Genomic DNA, 20,341 nt, shown 5'->3' on the forward strand with positions numbered 1-20,341 from the left:
ACAAAATTGAGTTTAACATTGGAATTAACAAGATTATCATCACCCACTGAAGCATGGTTTGTCAAGTGAGAAAAAGGAGTGCAGTATATTGTCCAAAAAACAAACAATAAAAACCTTGGATTGGATTTATAATCAACTGGAGAAGACGATCTTTTATAGTTGACTGCAAATCCATTAGACTATTTTTTAATGACATCAACCATCACATATACTGTGCATCATCCAGACAGAAACTGGCAACCCAGCTGCTGAAGTGACATGATAAAGTCCTGACTGTGGTAAATTCACTATAGTGAATTATCCTCTAAAAATTTCCTGTGGTCCCTACAAGTTTGCTATAGTAATAGCTGACTGTAACATGCTGTGGATTTTAAACTGTTTACTTGAATAATTATTAGTTTGATTGCATTGCAATGATATTTAATTTTTGAAAAATTACATAGTAAAAGTTCATTTTTAAAAATTATGTTCAGATAAATTTACTTAATCATGTGTGTCAAATAACTGAAAAATAAATTATTTTTAAAGCAGATATATTTCCCACTTTTGTAGCCAAGAAATTCAGTTTTGTTTTTCATTGTCATTGATTCCACTAGTATGTTATTTTGTTTTTTATATATGTGTGTGTATTTTTTCTCCCCTCAGGAGGAACATATAGTGCATTTGCTGGTAGAGATGCATCTCGTGGGTTGGCAACATTTACAATAGAGGCATCAAAAGATCAATACGATGATCTATCTGACCTAAACTCAATGCAGATGGAAAGTGTCAAAGAGTGGGAAATGCAATTCATGGGTAATGACATAAAGAATTACTTTAAAAATTTATTTGAACCTTAGCATTATAATCAAATAAAATATCACCAGTTTCTTTTATCATTAGGTACCAAGACAGAATAGAGAGAGAGAAGAACTTTGCTCATTAGCATTCCAAAGACTGTGAGAGGACAACCTTGTTTATTGTGACTTATGATCTGTAATTCTGTCTTGTATAGATGGCAAAGTTAGTTTATTAGAAACTTGGGTTTTGCATCATACTGAAATAAGCAAACAGAGAACACAAAAGATTAACAGATAAAATATATTCACTTCCCTGCTTGAATTGCACCAGTAATTCCGTTCAAACAGAGCTGTAATTCCAGCATTAAGACATATTCATATCACAGATAGATTTGAAAATGCATTATCTTTATATATATAACTGTTAAAGCATATATGATCATTTTTAGAAGCAGGCTAATTCCAGAATTTGCCTTCAGTTGTGAGATCACTTAATGTGATCTCACAACTGAAATCAAAGTCTGGAAACTAGCTGCATATGAAACATGTAAACTAATCTGCTCTGTGTTTGTCACGTGATGACTTAAAATCATTTTTAGTGATGGTTTAGAGTATGCCACAACATTTTAAAAGTGCCAAATTAAATCTTGCTACTTTTTTTTTTTATCTTATAAGGATATGTTCAACAACAAAACTACAAAAGCAGCGGTAAAGCCAATAATGAATTACTTAAAAATGCAATTTTATCCTTAAAAACCATAAACAGTTATCATCTAAGTTAGAATAAAATCAGAACAGATTGTTTGCTTTTTTTTCATTGTTACACAGTGATCAGCATTCATTTTTAAAAATAATGGAGACAGTTGCCAAAATCCTTCACACAAACTTGGCCATTAATGCCCTCAAAAACTTAATGAAGAAATTGAAAGTTTATTTTTCACTTGGTTAGAGTATAATAAATTTAGTTTAATCCTTTATCCAAGTGTGAGCAAACAAAGTTTGCGCCTGAAAGTATCTTCACTATCGGCAAGATTTTTTTTTTCTAAGTTGGTACATGTGTCATAAGCATCCATGTGAAATTGCAAGTCGTTTTATCAAGTAGTTTCTGTTTATACAGCTGTCTGAAGCAAAAGTGTTATCTGTATCCCTAAAAGGGATAAAATTGAGTATCATGCAGTTATAAAATTCTTTGTAAAAGAAGGTTTAACAGCAAAAGAAATTCATTCGAAGTTCATAAAAGTTTATGGGCACTCTTCTCCTTTGTTTTCGAAATTAAGAAATGGGCTGCCAAGTTTAAACATGGCCGTACCAGCCTTGAAGATGATCCACGTGAAGGATGTCCAAAAAGTGTAACAACACCAGAAATCGTTGATCAAGTGCACAATGTGGTATTGGATGACCATCAAGTCAAAGTGCGTGAAATTGTTGAGACTATAGGCATTTCAAAAGAATGCATAGGATATATTTTGCATGAAGAATTGCAAATGAAAAAGCTTTGTGCAAAATGGGTGCTGCGCTTGCTCACAGCAGATCAAAAACGCACTCGCATGAAAATCTTTGAACAGTGTTTGGAGCGTTTTGACAAGAATAAAACTGATTTTATTCTTGTGTGGATTCTGGTGTGTAATGGTGAATTTGGATTCACCATTACACACCAGAATCCAAACAGCAGTCAAAACAGTGGATAGAAGCTGGTTGTTCAGTGGCAAAGAAGACAAAGTCTGTTCCATCAGCAAGAAAGGTCATGGCATTAGTGGTTTGGGATGCTAAAGGCATTTTGTTTATTAATTACCTTGAAAAGGGTAAAACAATAACCGGGAAATATTATTCCGATCTTTTAACCAGACTAGATGAAAAAATTCGTGAGAAAAGACCCGGTTTGTAGAAGAAAAAAATCATCTTTCATCAGGACAATGCACCTGCCCACAAAGGTGTTTTGGCAATGGGGAAAATTAAGGGATCACTATGAATTGTTGGAACATCCACCTTATTCCCCAGATTCGATTCCCTCTGACTTGTATTTCTTCCCAAAACTAAAACTCTTCCTCGCTGGTCAGTGTTTTTCTTCAAATCAAGAGGTGATTGCAGCTGTAGAGGGGATATTTTGCAGATCTTGCTGAGAACCATAAAATAAACTTCCCAAGAAAGGAAAAATCTAAAACTGACAAAAGTAAACCTCATAAAGCCAGATGAATCCACCTAACATAAATAATAAACTCCTGCCATGGAATTGTACTGGATTCTGCCAAAATATTGATGGTATAAAAGGTTCTTGTAGAAACAGCCAATGTACTTTTGTCAGCAAGAAACATATTATAGACTCCTCCTTACCTATAATAGCAACTCTTGTAGATTATGATGGAGTTGCCATCCTGTGGACAATCATATCCCTTTACATAATATATCCCTGTGGACAATCATGCTGACATAGAGTTGGTTTGCCATTTGCCTCTCACACTTCTTATTACAGTATGCTGCATCTGTCTTCCACTCGGTGGAGATGTATCCCATGGTAACACCGATAATCTCGTGCTTTATCCGCCCCTATGCTAGGAGTGGAATTTAAGTGGCTGCAGTACTGTGTGGGCTGGTGCACAAACTAACACTTGAGAAAGGGATGTTGAGCACATGCTCAACAACAATAATCTTTCCATCCTGAACACTGGAAATGATACCTTCCACCTGCCTAATCAAATATTCACTATCAGCCTAACAGTTTGTTTTTCATTCCTCTTCCCACCATTTAAATGGAAATAATGATGACATCTAATGACACGTTATCATTAATGTTTGTTCTCCACTCTTATGGGCAACTATGTATGTCTTCCTTCAAGGATATTACAATGGAAAATAGGACAATGTCTTCTCATCCTCAGGAGAATTTAATTCTGCACCATACAGATCCTTCCTATTAACGAAGCAGTGAATCATGTTATAAGTGAGTGTAATATAAACTGCCTTAGCTGCAGCACCCAAAAAATGTCCAGTCAATTTAAGCATTTCATCCAAAATATGGTTGACTTCAGATTGTGTAAGCAGTGTCAAAAAATCCCAAAACAAAGTATGTTATGATATCTATCACATGTGGCATCTTCCATAGGTGCCCCACCACGTGAAACTAAATGTGCTCATGCTCAAGTTTGAGCATGTTTGAAAGCATTCAAAGCCAGAAGGACTTGTTGATCCAATTCACTTTTCTATCAGCAGATGAATCTACACCAGAGAAATCAAGGACAAAAATAAAGAAAATGAAGGGCAGATGATATCTATTCCAAGATGGAACCCATCCTAGTTCCATCTTGGAATAGAATCTCCAGACTGAATTTCTGGAATTTTGGCAAAAGGCCATTATTATTGCATTTCCAACACCAGATAAAGTTCCAGAAATTCCATTGTCCAGTTGCTCTGATTAGCTGCTTGTTCAAGATCTAAGAAAAAATTATTTTGCTAACTCATGATTTATGGTTTCTGGAGAGCAACAATCTGTTTCCGAAGACTGGTTTCCATTAGACATCATTTAATCTGTCTAGAAGCATCCTTGCAGATATTTCCAAAAAAATGAGAACTTCATGTTGTTTTTTTACATGAAAAGTGAAAAGAGCATGACACAGCTTGAATATTTTGCATACTAAAAGATCTATGCAACTTTGGTCTAATAAGGAACTTTCCTCTCGTTATCAAAAACATAATATATTTAACTGAATTTTCCAAGTATGAGTGAAATTAACTCTCTCCCTCTCTGAACTTTTTTTACCAATAGAAATCTTACAAAATTATTTTTGAAGTATCATATTTGCAGTTAAGGTTAACTGAATAAGATAACAAACCTCCTGCAACTGTAATGAATATCATCTCTGTGGATGATTTCACTGTCTCTTGTCATTATTGTAGTATATGGATGATAGGGAGACAGCTACAACAAACCACTGACCATCTTTCATGCTTCCGCCAGACACAGTACACTTCAATAGCTGGAGCCCAGCCATAGTCACATAATCAAAACTATAACTGGACTGGAGCATTTCAAACATTACCCATTCTTAGTCTTTATACAAATGAACTGACTTTGTCAGAAGCTCCCTTTTTAACATTGCTCCTGGTCATGAATGATTGTAAACTTGTAGTACATTAATACCATGGGTGGACTAAGGTTTATGTTTTTAATTTTTTTTAGCTTTTTTTTAAAATATTTTTATATAATTAAATCTCTGCTCTAGAGACCAGACATTAAACTTTTTTTAAGCCACTTTAGGCCTCTATAAACAGGATGATGATCTTACATTGGTTGGTGAAATTCCTTTCACATGTGAAGTCAGTATTCTGCTTGTTTGAAAGAGTTATTTGTAGACACAGGAAGATATGGATGGCCACTTTGCATATGTGACCAAAATATATCCCTGCCAAATCATTCTACTTGACCAGTTTTTTATTTTATTTTATTTTATTTTTTTCTGCATTGGGAATATTTGTACATTACCTGTCAAACAGTCATGCTTCCCTTATAGGCTTTCAAAACATATCATGACTATGAGACATCAAGAGCCTAGACATCACAGTAGGCAATACTGCATGGATACCGTTAAATATGCTACCATTTTTTATATATTGTGACACAGCTGCATTTCATCATTCATCTTTTCCTTGTTAAAGTGAGTTAAACATTCCATACCCCTCTCTCTTTGTGTACCATTAGACTTTCAAGCACATAACAGAATACTCTGATTTTATATTTGCCTACTTATGTATATGGTTCAAAAACAGTCTTTAGTGGGAGTTTTCATGTGTCTTCCCATATAGCATAATATCTAATTAGATCCTGCCAGAATTACTATACTTCTGAGCTACATGTCATAGCATACATTAAATTACATAAAATCGAGATGCTACTAAAGTTGCATTATTGATACTGATTCACTATGTTCTCTATAGGCACTCTATCAGATAGGGATGCTTCAACTAGACATTTGCCTGTGTTTGGTACCAAGCCATGTTGAATTAGTGAAAATGAGACTGTGGATACTTAAACCAGCTCAGCTTATAATTTTTAAAATACATCATATGCCTATCTCTTACACTGATTACAGACAGATTATAAGAAAAAATTAATATTTCATTGGCAGACAACACGGAATTGAGATAGTAACAACAAACTAGATTAATTAGTCTGGAATTAAATTATAGCAGTCTATTGTATATGTACAGACCATTTTTGTGCAGCTCTGCATAGATGATCGTAATCTTACGCTTAGCCTTATACACTCAAGCAGATTTTATCATATTCTCCAAATTTCAAATATATCTAATGTTCTTTGAATTTTTTAAAATACTAATTTATATGATTTATTCTTGATCATTGACTGTGCATTACAGACATAGTTGTTAATATGCCATAAAAAAACTCAAACAACCGCAGAATGTTGAAGTAAAGGTAATATGGAGGAGGAGATGCATTTGAGATTATGGTTGACTAATAGAATGGGTAGATCTTTATTAGCCAAAAAATCCCAATAAGCTTAGTCTTCATCCAGGGAAGTTTACATGAGGATGTATAGAAGTTGAGTAAAGAAATATTTCTTGAAAAAGACTGAGTTCATTGATTTCAAAGTCATTAGGGTGTTAAGAATGTAAAGATACAGAGAGATATTACTAATGCTGATAGCTCTGTGATTGAAACTTTTCCAGAAGTATGGAAGAGAGAGAGAGAGAGGCTATGCCATAAATAGATTTTCATTGTAGATGAAACAGGGTTATACTGAAAGCAAATGTCATCAAGAATGTATATTTTGGACCATGAAAAATCTGCACCTGGTTTTAAGGCATCAGAGGATCTTGTCACACTACTTGTAAGTAGAGGAGGGGAGTGCAAATGGTGACAAGTAGTTGTAACTAAAATTTCACTTTTCATACCAAAATGAAATCCTCATGTATTAAAAAATGTTTTTCAAAATCTTCCCTACCCGTGACATGGAAACCACATGGAGAGACTTAACTAGACAGTTTCATGACTGGTTTGTTCCAAAAATGAAAAATTATTGCATCAAAAATAAAATTGTTTTTTTAAAGTACTTTTGATTGTAGAAATATGACATAATTGTAATTTACATATTATGTTTGTTTTTTACAAGATTATTTATACTGAGTTTAAATTTTTTAGGAATAAGATTAAATTTTTATCATGATCAATCATCAAATTCCTGACAGGTACCCTGAAGGGGTGTACAGGATATGATAGTACTACATGAAAAATTTACATCATTACTAACTTCCTATCTACAATTTTCCTCCAAATCAGTCTGTACTTGTCAAGACTCCAACATTATCAGATCTTATATTTCTATCGTCTAAGGCACTTTGTACCATATCAACCCACCTATATCTTGGTCTTCCTCTGGGTCGTTTTCTGCCAACCTGGCAGAGAACACTTGTTTTGCTAATCTTTCCTCGCCCATTCTGTTTAAGTGACCATACCACCTGAGATTAGCTCTGCTAACGCATTCCTGGATGCTGACAATGTCAAGTTCTTTCCTAATATCCTCATTTATATGATATTGCCATTGATGCCATCTGTTCACGCCTCTAATCTTTCTCAGCACTCTCATATCTGCGGTCTCTAGTCTTTGGTCAAGTGTTTTACTTCTGACCCAGCTTTCAGATCCATAAGTTAAAACTGGTTTGAACACTGTTTTGTATACAGCTAATTTAGTGTTCCGACTAATTTCCCTCTTATTCTATGAATTTATTCAATTGACTTCCTACCATACCACCTTTGATGATTCTGTTATCTATTTCCATATTTAATTTACCATCTTCACTAAAAATCGTGCCTAAGTAGTTGAAATGTTTTACTTCTTCCAGAGGTTCTTCGTTCACAATGCAGTTGACATTTTCAACGATTCTACTTATTTTCACTGTCTTTGTCTTTTTATTGCTAACCTTCATACCATATCTATTACAACAGTTATTCAATTTAGTCAAAGAATCTTGCAAACTTATAGCGGATTTATTTAGAAGTATAACATCGTCTGCATAAAGCAAAGAGCTGACATTAATATCTCCAATTCTGATATCATTTTTAATAACACTTTCCTTCTTTGAGCGCGGTTAGTAGTTGGAAGGGGACCAATCGTTCAATGATGTTGGCACACTCTCCCTCGATGAGTCCTTAGACTCCCTGGAGGTGTCAAATAATAATAATAATAAAAATGTATATCCTTGTCTCACACCAGATTTAACATTAAACCATCTTCCTGTACTTCCTTCAATTCTAACTACTGACTTACAACTCAAATAAAGACTGAGTATTGCTTGATATAATGCCTCATTGACACCATATAACTGTAGAATATGGAATAGATTCTCTCTTGGCACCTTGTCAATGTGCCTATTCCAGATCGACAAAACTTAAATACAGATCTTCGTTATATTCCCATGCTTTCTCAACTATTTGTCGTAAAGTGAAGATCTGATCCTGACAGCCTCTATTTGGCCTGAATTCAGCTTGTTCTTCCAAGCTTTTCTTCCACAATTCTTCTCAACCGTTTCTCAAGTATACTTGCATAAATCTTGCCAGGAACACTCATTAGGGAAATACTTCTGTAATTCTCACATTCAGTTTTATTTCCCTTTTTATATATGGGTACTATGAGAGCTCTACTGCAATCATCAGGAATTTGCCCCTCTGTCCAGGCCTTTTCAACTACAGTGCAGCCTTAGTAAGACTTTTATACCACCATACTTCAGCTGCCTTTCCACACTTCAAGCCTTTGATGGCTTTTTCTACTTCAAGTATGGATATGTATTCCTGACTGTGTGCCTGTTGAGTGTTTTTTACCACTGTGCTATCACTGCTGAAGTATTGACTAAATAGTGATCACTTCCAATTTCAAATATTCTGTACACTCTGGTGTCCTGCACCAGGGAGAAAACATCACTATCAACAATAACATAGTCAATGAGGCTTTTCTTATTCCTTGCCTCTTCTCTCGATGTAAATTTGTGCACATTTTTATGTTGAAACATGGTGTTAGTAATAACCAGCCCATGTCCTGAGAAGAAATCCAACAGGTATTTGCCATTATTATTAGCTTTGCTCTTTTCTCCAAATTTTCCCAAAATATTTTTGTATGTCTGACAATCATTTAATACTCTGCTATTTAGATCCCCAACAAGGACCAACTTTTCTTTTTTCATTGTGTCAGTTGCTTTCTCCAAAGCCTCAAAAAATTCCTCCACTCTTCTACCTTAGTAGAACCTTCTGTGGGACCATAGGCACAAATAAGTCTCATTGTCCAATTCCCCATTCTGATATTTGCTCACATCACTCTACTCGAGATCACCTGCCATTTAAGAAGATTAGCCTCGTATTTTGTGTTGAATACTATGGCTACTCCTTCTTTTCCTTGATTGTTATTGCCTGAATATAACATTTTGTATTTATTGCTCAGAAATATCTCACCATTTTTTGTCTTTTTTGTGTCAGTCACCCATATTATGTCAATCTGGTACTTATCTAATTCCTCAGCTAGCTCCATTTCTTTGCCATTCAGGCTTCTTATGTTGATAGCAACGATCTTTAACTCTGGTGACGTGGAGTTGCGGTGTGCTTTCAGATTTGTTTCAGTAGCTGACTTTTCGCTGTTCGCACTGGTTCCCTGGCGAAAACAATGGGGGCCTTGTTTAACTGGGCGACGCCCTAGCCGGCATGAAATTTTGTCATGTTGTATCATCATCATCATCATCATCAAATTCCTGCCATGTGCCCTCAATGGGTGTACAGGATATGATAGTACTACATGAAAAAATTACATCATTACTAACTTCCTATCTACCAGGTTGTACCATCATTTTGTATATTGGTTTAAGCCAATATGAATACAATTTGGTCTGCTAAATCCCAAATTGCCAGCCCATCCTTGTTCATTCAGTATCCAGGTAGATACCCAACAGGGTGCACCATGAGAAGGTGAGGATTGGACATTATATGGTAAAGTATAGCAACAATGAAACAAACCAAAAAAAATCGTTTTTATCTGTTAATGAGATTGATACGTGTAGTTATTACTTCAGCTTCTTTATGGTTAAGTGGTGGCGAAACAAAGGGACTTAATATATTTTATGCAGCCTACTTGCTTACCATATTGTAATCCTTCAGGATTTACATAAAAATAATGTTCTATGTATATTATCTTATAATCATGTATAGTAGCATTCCTCTGACATGCAGTTGCTTAGTAATGACAGCCATCTTATCATATCATCAAATTCCTGATATATATCCTCTAGGGGTGTACTGGATATGATAGTACTACATGAAAAATTACATCATTACTAACTTCCTATCTACAATTTTCCTCCAAATCAGTCTATTACCTGTCAAGATCCCAACATTATCAGATCTTATACTTTTATCTTCTAAGGCACTTTTTACTGTATCAATCCACATATATCTTGGTCTTCCACTGGGTCTTTTTCCTGCCAACCTGACAGTGAACACTTGTTTTGCCAATCTTTCCTCTCCCATTCTATTTAAATCACCATACCACCTGAGATTAGCTCTGCTAACGCATTCCTGGATGCTGACACTGTCAAGTTCTTTCCTAATATCCTCGTTTTTAATATGATATTGCCATTGATGCCATCTGTTCACTTCCCTAATCTTTCTTTGGAGTCTCATATCTGTGGTCTCTAGTTTTTGGTCAAGTGATTTACTTCTGACCCAGCTCTCAGATCTATAAGTTAAAATTGGCTTGAATACTGTCTTGTATATAGCTAATTTTGTATTTTGGCTAATTTCTCTCTTCTTCCATATAAATTTATTCACTTGACTTCCTACCATACCAGCTTTGTTGATTCTGTTGTCTATTTCCATATTTAATTTACCATCTTCACTAAAAATCTTGCCTAAGTAGCTGAAATGTTTTACTCATTCTATAGGTTCTCCATTCACATTGCAGTTGATATTATCAATGCTTCTGCCTATTTTAATTGTCTTTGTCTTGTTACTGCTGACCCTTATACCATATCTTTAAAACAGTTATTCACTTTAGTCAGGGATTCTTGCAGTCTTGTACTGGATTTATTTAGAAGAATAACATCATCTGCATAAAGCAAAGAGCTGAGATTAACATCCCCAATTTTGATATCAGGTTTGATACCACTTTTCTTCACAATGTGATCCATATATATAATGAATTAGAGTGGGGATAATGTACATTCTTCCTTAAACACCAGATATTAACTTTAAACCACCTTTCTGTACTTCCTTCAATACTAACTATTGACTTACAACTCAAATAAAGACTAAGTATTGCTTGATTATAATGCCATATTGACACCATATAACTGTAGTAGCGTTTCGAATAGGTTCTCTCTTGGCACCTTATCATATGCCTTTTCCAGATCTACAAAAGTTAAATACAGATCTTTGTTATATTCTCATGATTTCTCAGCTATCTGTCGTAAAGTGCAAATCTGATCCTGACTGCCTCTATTTAGCCCGAATCCAACTTGCTCTTCACCAAGCTTCTCTTCCACAATCCTTCTCAACCGTTTCTCAGATATACTTGCATATATCTTATTAGGAACCCTCAGTAGGGAAAAACTTCTGTAATTCTCACATTCAGTTTTATTTCCCTTTTTATATATGGGTACTATGAGAGCTCTACTCCAATCATCTGGAATTTGTCCCTCTGTCCAGTCCTTCTGAACTATGCAGTTAATCCACTGTAAGACTTATACCTCCATACGTGAGCATTTCTGGTCGAATATCATCTACTCCTGCAGCCTTTCCACATTTCAGGCTTTTGATGGCTTTTTCTACTTCATGTATGGATATATATTCCTGACTGCATGTCTAGTCAGTGTTTTTTACTACTGTGCTGTCATCACTGCTTGTTTCATTTAATAATTTTATGAAGTAATTACTCTATACTTCAAGGATATCTTTTTCTCCTGTTTTCATGTTACCTTTATCATCACTAATTCCTTTTACAGCATTCTTTCCACCATTTCTGAGCTTCTTCACCAACCTCCAGAATATCTTCCCACCTTCTTGATATTTATTTTCTATGTTCTTGCCAAAGTCTTCCCGTGACTTTTGTTTAGCTAGTTTTATACAGTGTTTAGCTTTCTTACATTTGTCTCTGTATTTTCTAAGAGCACAAGCTGACTTATTTGCCAGGAAGTTTTGATATGCTTTTTTCTTTTCCTTCACTGCCTCTTTAACTTCCTGTGTCCACCATGGAGTTTTTATTTTTCTATCCTTGCAGACAACCTCCCCACATACCTCTCTGGCTGAATCAATAAGGGTTTTCTTCAAGGCTTGCCACTGAATCTCCAAGGTTTGGTTCCTGTTTTCAAACTCTTTCCTTTTTTCTTCAATAAGCTTTGTGTATTTTAGTCTACAGTTCACATCTGAGAGCTGCTAAACTTTTATTCGCTTTAAAACGTTCTTATGTAGTCTTCTTTTCAATATGAAATTCAATTTTATCTTGCTCAAGACTAAATGGTGATCACTTCCAATTTCAAATCCTCTGTACACTCTGCTGTCCTGCACCAAGGTGAAAACATCACTATCAACAATAACATAGTCAATGAGACTTTTTCTTATTCCTTTCCTCTTCTCTCCATGTGAATTTGTGCACATTTTTATGTTGAACATTTATTTAGTAATAACCAGTCCATGTCCTGAGCAGAAATTCAACAGATATTTGCCATTATTATTGGCTTTACCCTTTTCTCCTAATTTTCCCAATATATTTTTGTATGTCTGACACTCATTTCCTACTCTGCTATTTAGATCCACAACAAGGACCAACTTTTCCTTTTTCATTGTGTCATTTGCTTTCTCTAAAGCCTCAAATTCCTCCACTTCTACTTTAGTAGAACCTTTTGTTGGGACCATAGACACAAATAAGTCTCATTGTCCAGTTCCCCATTCTCATATTTGCCCACATCACTCAACTCGAGACTGCCTTGTATTTAGTGTTAAATACTATGGCTACTCCTTGTTTTCCTTGATTGTCATTGTCTGAACATAACATTTTGTATTTATTGCTCAGAAAGATCTCACCAGTTTTTGCCTTTTTTGTTTCAGTCATCCCTATTATGTCGATCTGGTACTTTTCTAATTCCTCAGCTAGCTTCATTTTCTTTGCCATTCAGGCTTCTTATGTTGATAGTACTAATCTTGAACTCTGGTGATGTTGAGTTTGGGTGGTTTTACGATTTGTTCCAGTAGCTGACTTTTTGCTATTTGCCCTGGTTCCTTGGCAAAAACAGTGGGGGCCTTGTTTAACCAGGCGACTCCCCAGCCAGCATGATATTCTGTCATGCTGTACCATCCTTTTTTATTTTGGTTTAAGCCAATATACAATTTGGTCAGGTAAATGCCAAATTGTTAGCCCATCCTCATTTGTTCAGTATCCAGGTAGATACCTAATGGGAGAAGGTGAGGATTGGAAATTAATTCAGATGCCCTGATCCTTTCCTTTAAAAGCTAAGGTCTCCTCAGTTATATAGCTTTGACCCTTAATCACCCCGCCATGTTGTCACTTGAGTTTTTTCATTCTGAATCTTGGTAATGGACATTCATGTTAGTTGAGTTTTGGAACAGTTGTCACCAGAAAACAAGAACGATATTCAGCCACCAAGCAAGAGTGGAGTGGAAGAAAGAGAGCTGAAAAAGGGGAAAAACTACCAAGTTAAATTCTGTGATCCCTAGAAAAAATTTTAAATGCATCTTTATTTTCTCTGCAATTAGGAATTGTGAAATTATCACGGCATTTTATATTGATGAGAATGTTATGTACTGAATTGCAAAGCAAGTAGTATATGCTCCATGAAGTGAGCTGGTATTAAGAGTAAAGGTCTTTTTCTTAGTAGTTCCTTTGGAACTGCTCAGTTAATGTACTCCTTTTTGTCAGAATGAATTCTCCACCTACTTCAGCATATGAAGTAGGTAGAGAAATAGTTTTCATGAAAAGAAAGCTGGTTTTCATGAAACTTGATTATTAGAGGTTATATAAGCATAATAATGAAGTGAGATCTTTAACTTCTTTTATTGTGCCTAAGGAATTTGTGTAATAAGACAGAATAAATTAGTAGAAGCAATAATAAAACAGAACAAAATAAAGGAAAGCAGAGAGAACTGATAAGTACCATAGGAAGTTCCCATTTAGGCAATTGAAACTATAGAACTTTTTTGTATTGTAGTTGATATCTTTCAGAAGTAAGTTTAAATGTGAAAATCAGATAGTAAGAAAAGTTTTCTTTGAGCTCATATTATGTAATTCTAGAATGGCCATATTATTATCTTCTGTATTTAGTAAGAATTTAAAGATTAGATATTTGGATAGTCAAAATTATTTACTAATTGGGATTCTACAGAGAATATGATTATTAGATCTCCTTAGAGAAATAAAGAGGTAACTTAACATTTTGGAATTGTATCTATTGTATATAAATGTTTGCAGTAAATATTTTAATTTTTATATATGGGCTTCATTATTAGAATTCTGAACCATAATGGGTATGAATCTGAAATATTCTAACCAGCCAATGAACAAAAATAAAATTATATACAAATATAGTTAATTTACTCTCCACAACTGATTTTATAATATAAGGCTGGATATAGACAAAGGTGGAGTTTAACATAACTTGATACATTAAACTATTTAAAGTCTCACATTATCATTTTTCTTATGTTTGTTTTTAGAGTTTTATATATGTGTGTGTGTGTGTGTGTGTGTGTGTGTGTGCGCGCGCTGAGGGTAAATTTCATAAATAAGGTGTTTTGTTATATGATAGAGCCTCCGTAGCTCAGTCGGTATAGACGAAGCCCTTTGGTCAGAAAGATCTGGGTTCGATTCCGTTCAGTGACGTGAGGAACCTTGATCTTGTCTCTTTCGACTAAAGGTGAGTTAGCCAGTCTCATACATAGGTAGGGGAGTTTCTTCACCTGGAAACTCTGGTTTTTCATTCCCCAGAACAGGCAAACCGGCCCGTGAACACATGCTTCTACATACACACAGGACAACTCCAGGAATAAGAAGTAACCAACCTATTCCGTAGGATTTCGGTCCCCAATGCCTACACGGTCAAATGTGTAGGTCTCATGAGCATAAATTAAGATAGGATAGGTTATATGATAATCTAAAGATACATATGTATTTGTTTACACTTATTAATGCACTGTATATGTTAGTATTATTATAATCACCATGTGGTTAAGCAGTTGGATTATAAAAGGAGACTTAAATATATTTAAATACTCAGCTTGCTTACCATAATGTTGTAATCTTTAGGGAATTACATTGAAATGATGTTGTATGTATGTTATTTTATATCCTGTATGATACACTATTCTTGTAACATGCAGTCACTATACCAGTGGCAGCCATGTTATATCACTTGTGTTTCGCTTTGAGTCTTGGTAACAGGCAGGCATGTTGGTTATGAGTTTCAGAACAGCTGTCATCAGGTAACAGGAATGTCAGCCAGTCATAAGGGGAAAGGGAGCTGGAAAGGAGGAAAAAACTACCAAGTCGCATTCTGTGATCTCGGAAAAAGTTTTATCTGAATTTGTATCTATTTTCCAAGAAGGAACTGTGAAGAACTGTCAAGCCTTCGTGTATCAGTAAGAATGTTATATGCTTAATTGGGAAGCATATGGAAAGAACAAGGTGGAATCTGCAGTAAAGCTCATTTCTTAGAAGTGCATTCGGAACTGCTCGATTAAATCTTTTCTGCCCATTCTCAAAGGGAGGATTGTCTTTATGCCCACTTTGAGCAAATGAAGGATGTTTTTCATGAAACTTGCCTGCTAGAAGAGATATTTTGAAGCATAGTCAAGTGAGATTTTCAACTTCTTTTATTGCATTCTAAGGAATTTGACAGGTAAGTCAAACTGAATAACTGTATAAATAGAAACTATTAAAAAAAAATTTAATAAATCAAAGGAAGATAAAGAGGCCAGTGATGGAATGAATGCTGCAAAGGAAGTTCTCATATAGTCAAATGAAACTAGAAATTGGTCCTGTTAAACAGAATCTGATATTATTCTTCAAAATTTAACTGAGAGAGTGAGAGGGTGGAGAGAACATTTTCTTTAAGCTTGTGTGATGTAATTCTTAGAATGGCCATATAGTTAATTTTGCACTTAAGAATTTAAGAGAGATATGGAATACTAAAAATTAATTTACTAATTGACGTTCTGTAAAGAATATGATTTTGCCATATTTACTTTGAAATATAAAGAGTGACTACATACTGAATTTGTGTGTGTGTGTGTGTGTGTTTACAGTATATTATTTATTTTTTATGCTTTAGCTTCATTCTTTGAAAAAAAAAAATACAACAGGCTGATTTTGAAGTCAATGCACCATTATGGTGCAAATCTGAAACAAATCTTTAACCAATCAATAAACAAAAATAAAATTATATATAAATAGCTGATTTACTCTTCACAGCTGATTTTCAACATAAAAGGATACAGAGAAAGGTTGGATTTAACCTAATTAGCACAGTCGATTGGTTTGTTCCAAAAATGAAAAAGGATTGCAATAAAAATAGCATTGTTTTTTAAAGTGCTTTTGATTGTAGACATTGCCTCAGTTTTAAGAAAATCGATTTTTGTGTGTGTCCTAACATTAATGTAGATCCTCCATCTTGCACAATCTGTTATACAATCAGTGGACCATTGTGTCATTAGTGCTTCGAAAGTATTATATACATTACACACCTTGTAAAATGATTGCTAAAAGTGACAGAAAAAAAAACTGCAAATCTTTTGGGCAGATTTGAGTATTTAACAAAATGTTAATTTTAATTTTTTGCTTAATGTTAAAAAGAAAAGCAGATTTCATCATTATCATCACGAACCATGGGCTCACAGCTTGTTGGTGTCCGATGCCTCCTTCACTATCTTCTTCCACCTTTCTTTGTCCAGTGCACAGTGTCGCAGTTTCTGTACACCCATTCCACACCAGTCCTTTATGTTGTCTATCCATTCTCTGTATGGTCTACCTCTTCTGTTCACACCATCTATAATACCAAACATGAATGTCTTTATCTTCCAGTCCTCACTCATTCTGCAGGTGTGTCCAGATAATTGCAGCTTCCGTTTTATAATCTTCTGCATTAGATTCTCCTTTGGTTGTATCTTCCGATAGAGCTCTTCATTTGTGACTTTCTGTACCCATCCTATTCTTAGAATCTTCCTGTAATAAGTTCTTTCAAATGCCAAAATTGTTTTCTTGATTCCTTATTTATTACCCACATTTCAGATCCATACAGTACACTGCTAAAGATGCATGTTTCCAATACTCTTAGTTTTGTTTGCAGGCTGATCACTTTACTTTTTCAGATGTTATCCATGGCCTTTAGATTTGTTCTTTCCTTTGCAAGCCTGATTTTTATTTTTTGCAGTCCAAATCATATGTCATTTTACTTCCCAAATATGTGAATTGTTCTACATTTCCTATGTCAGTTCCATCCACTTGTATCTTTTGTTTCATGTTCTCACCAAATATCATTGTCTTTGTTTTAATTTGGACTTATGAATTTATCAAGTTCATAAGTCCAAATCTTTTCCCTTTCTCATTTAACAGTTTCAATGTTTTTTGTAGTTCTCTTTCACTTTCTTCAATAATAACAATGTCATCTGCAAATCTCAGATTGTTAATTCTCATCCCATGCACTGATATTTCTTTTGCATCTTCATTTTATCCATTTCTCTTTCTAAAAAGCAGATTTACCATTTGTTATATACTCAAATTGTTGAGTATTTAACAACTGTGTTAAAATTATTGGTCAGGTTTGGAACAATATTTCATTACATTTAATGAATAGCTCCTGAGTATACCCAGAATCTGTACAGCTTATTTTTGAGTTTAACATAAATGCAGTATATATTAAGAAATTGTAGACTTTTCTGAAACTGTCAGTTTTACTGAAGTGGAACATTATAATGAAGAATTTGCAGAAGTTGAGAAGAGATTAACATTAAATGTTCTTTCAGTATTTTTGAGATGGCTTATGATCATAACAATCATCTGTCATATATAATAGATAATCATTATTATAATAATGATTATTTGGAGAGAGAAATAATCATCTATCTCCGTCATCGTAATAATGATCCTTATTTTGATATAGCAGTGAAGTTTGAGTAATGAATAAAGGATTTGTATTCACCTTATCAGATAATATATGAATAGTTACTTTAAGGGAGACAAACACCCTTTGTTTCCTCCTTTAAAAAGCCAGTAATGAGAAAAGAGCCTATTGATCCTCACAACCAGGGTCCTTTGGTTTCAGAGCACCTGTTATGGGATGGGACGGGATTTTAAGATAATCTGCTTAGTTTTTCTGCCTCTCCTTTTTCTAACCCTAAACCAGTAATTTAAAAGTTTATTTTCCATAGGAATGAATGTCATTTTTTTGTGTGATAAATATATTTGCATTGTTATTTCTTTAAGTTATACTGAATCGGTTTATATAGACTATTTAATGTTTTCCATTTATTTGTATTGGTGTCATTTCCTGTATCACAATCTAAATTAAACTATCGACAATTATGGAAAATTTGACCCTCACTATAAATGGGTTCACATCAGTGGTCATTCTTTAGTTCCCATTATACTTATAAGCACTCCTATATTTAATATTTTTGTTTACTTTCATTTTTCATAACTAAAAATATGATATGAAAGTTTATATTATAAAACTTTAAGCTTCCTAACTTGTATGCATAGCGGAATGTAAAAGATGTCTTTGTGTAGAGAGAGAATGAATGAGAGACGAGAGAAATTATGGATTTGTTGGAAGTGCGATATATTGTTGGACTACAATACAAAGAATGTGAAACTGACTGAAAGATAGATGGTGTGCATGAAAGAAATGAAACGAAAGCTAGAGAAACTGACAGAGTGAAAAAATGCAAGGATATAAATGCGAAAGTTACGGAAAAACGAAATGAAACAAAAGCAGGAGAAACAGGGAGTAAAAGAATGCAATGATGTTGAAGCGAAAGTTATGGAAAAAGTTACAAAAAAACACTCCACCATGCAATGAAATGAAACAAAAGCTAGAGAAACTGAGGGAGTAAAAGAATGCAAAGATGTAGAACAGAAACTTAGTGATAAGAGAGAGAAAGTATGAATGAGAAAACAGAAGTAAGGTGTGGCAAAACGAGAGGTAGTGAGATAAAGAGTGAAATTGTCAGAATGCAAGATTTAATGAAACAATTATTGGAAATGAAATGAAGGATATGTGGAGTGATGTTAGATATCTAGTAGAAACTAATGAAAGTGTGCAAGAGAATAGAATGAAAGAAAAAAGAGTAAAAAGAGTGATTCTAGGATAGCAGTATATGGAGACTCCATAATTAGACGACTAGTTACTGAAAGAGTCCATAAGGTCTGCTATCTGGGTGGGAGAATGAGTACGATAATTAAGGCATTGGACATGAAGAAACGAGCAAGAGAGTTAGTTGTGATTGTAGGGACGAATGATAAGTGGATATAAGAAGGATGTGAGAATGAATATCAGGAGATTATTGAGAAGAAAGATAACAGTGTACTAGGAAAGGTTCTCAGTGTGTTTCCCAGGTATGTCGATGAGTTGCGACAGAGAGCCAAAATCATGAATGGTATGCTAGCAGAGCTGTGTGAGGAGAAGGCAGTGGAGATTGTGAATGTATGGCATGTGTTTGAGGAAAGATTGAAATTGTATAGGCATGATGGGTTGCATTTAAATGGCTTTGGAGTGAGTGTTGCTAGATGAAAGTATAATGTGTGGAAGTATAGTGTGTGTGTGTGTGTGTGTGTGTGTGTGTGTGTGTGTGTGTGTGTGTGTGTGTGTGTGTGATGCATGCCAGAGATCAGAAGAAAGAAATGAAGGGAAAAATCAGGAGAGTGGTACCGAAGAGACAGAAGTGCTTGGCAGTGGAAATAGTAGTGTGAGATTTTAAGAGAGAACAGGAATAGAAGAGGAACCAGGAAACAAGGGAGGGGGGGGGCTAAGGTCGCCAGGGAGATATGGCATAGGAAGAGTGGAAAAATAAAAGTGGCCTCAAATGTACATATGAAAATGGAGTACATTGCAATGTGGGTGGAGAAATTGAGAGACTGAGCAGATGGATATGGTAAGTGGTGATAAAGGTGATTTGGCAGGTGCAGTGGGGAAATCACAACCAACACATGGCTTGGATAGGACTGGCTACAGACCTAAAAACGAACTGCTGCTGTGTTTGTTTACAAATGCCAGAAGTATCAGAAATAAAGGAGATGAAATGGTTTCAGTGATTGAATTTATTCGCCCCAAAATCATTGGAATAAGTGAAACATGGTTGAATGAAGATGATATCATAATGGGAATAAAAATGGAGGGTACAGTATTTTTCATGAGGATAGAAGGGCGGGGCGTGCTGCTGATGATAGCAGGGGAATTAAGTCCACGTAAGGTAGACATGAAAGGAGGAAATAGTGGCAACAGTTATGAGGCAGTGTGGTGTAACGTGGAGGTTGAGAGGAAGACATATTTAGTTGGATGTTGCTATA

At 34.8% G+C, this 20,341-nt stretch overlaps 1 protein-coding gene across 1 annotated transcript in view; it reads left to right on the plus strand.

The window, feature by feature from the left end:
* The window catches only part of LOC150106705 (membrane-associated progesterone receptor component 1-like), an 84,617-nt gene that overhangs the window by 29,958 nt on the left and 34,318 nt on the right, over window positions 1-20,341 (plus strand). Inside the window, exon 2 of the mRNA XM_090392654.1 lies at window positions 646-795. Within this exon, the coding sequence (XP_090248780.1) occupies window positions 646-795 (150 nt within the window). The remainder of the gene's footprint in view (window positions 1-645; window positions 796-20,341) is intronic.

This window comes from Typopeltis vanoorti, chromosome 5 (genome assembly GCF_054136105.1).
Source record: "Typopeltis vanoorti isolate ZY-2024b chromosome 5, IOZ_Tvanoo_1.0, whole genome shotgun sequence".
In the NCBI taxonomy this organism is placed as follows: domain Eukaryota; kingdom Metazoa; phylum Arthropoda; class Arachnida; order Uropygi; family Thelyphonidae; genus Typopeltis; species Typopeltis vanoorti.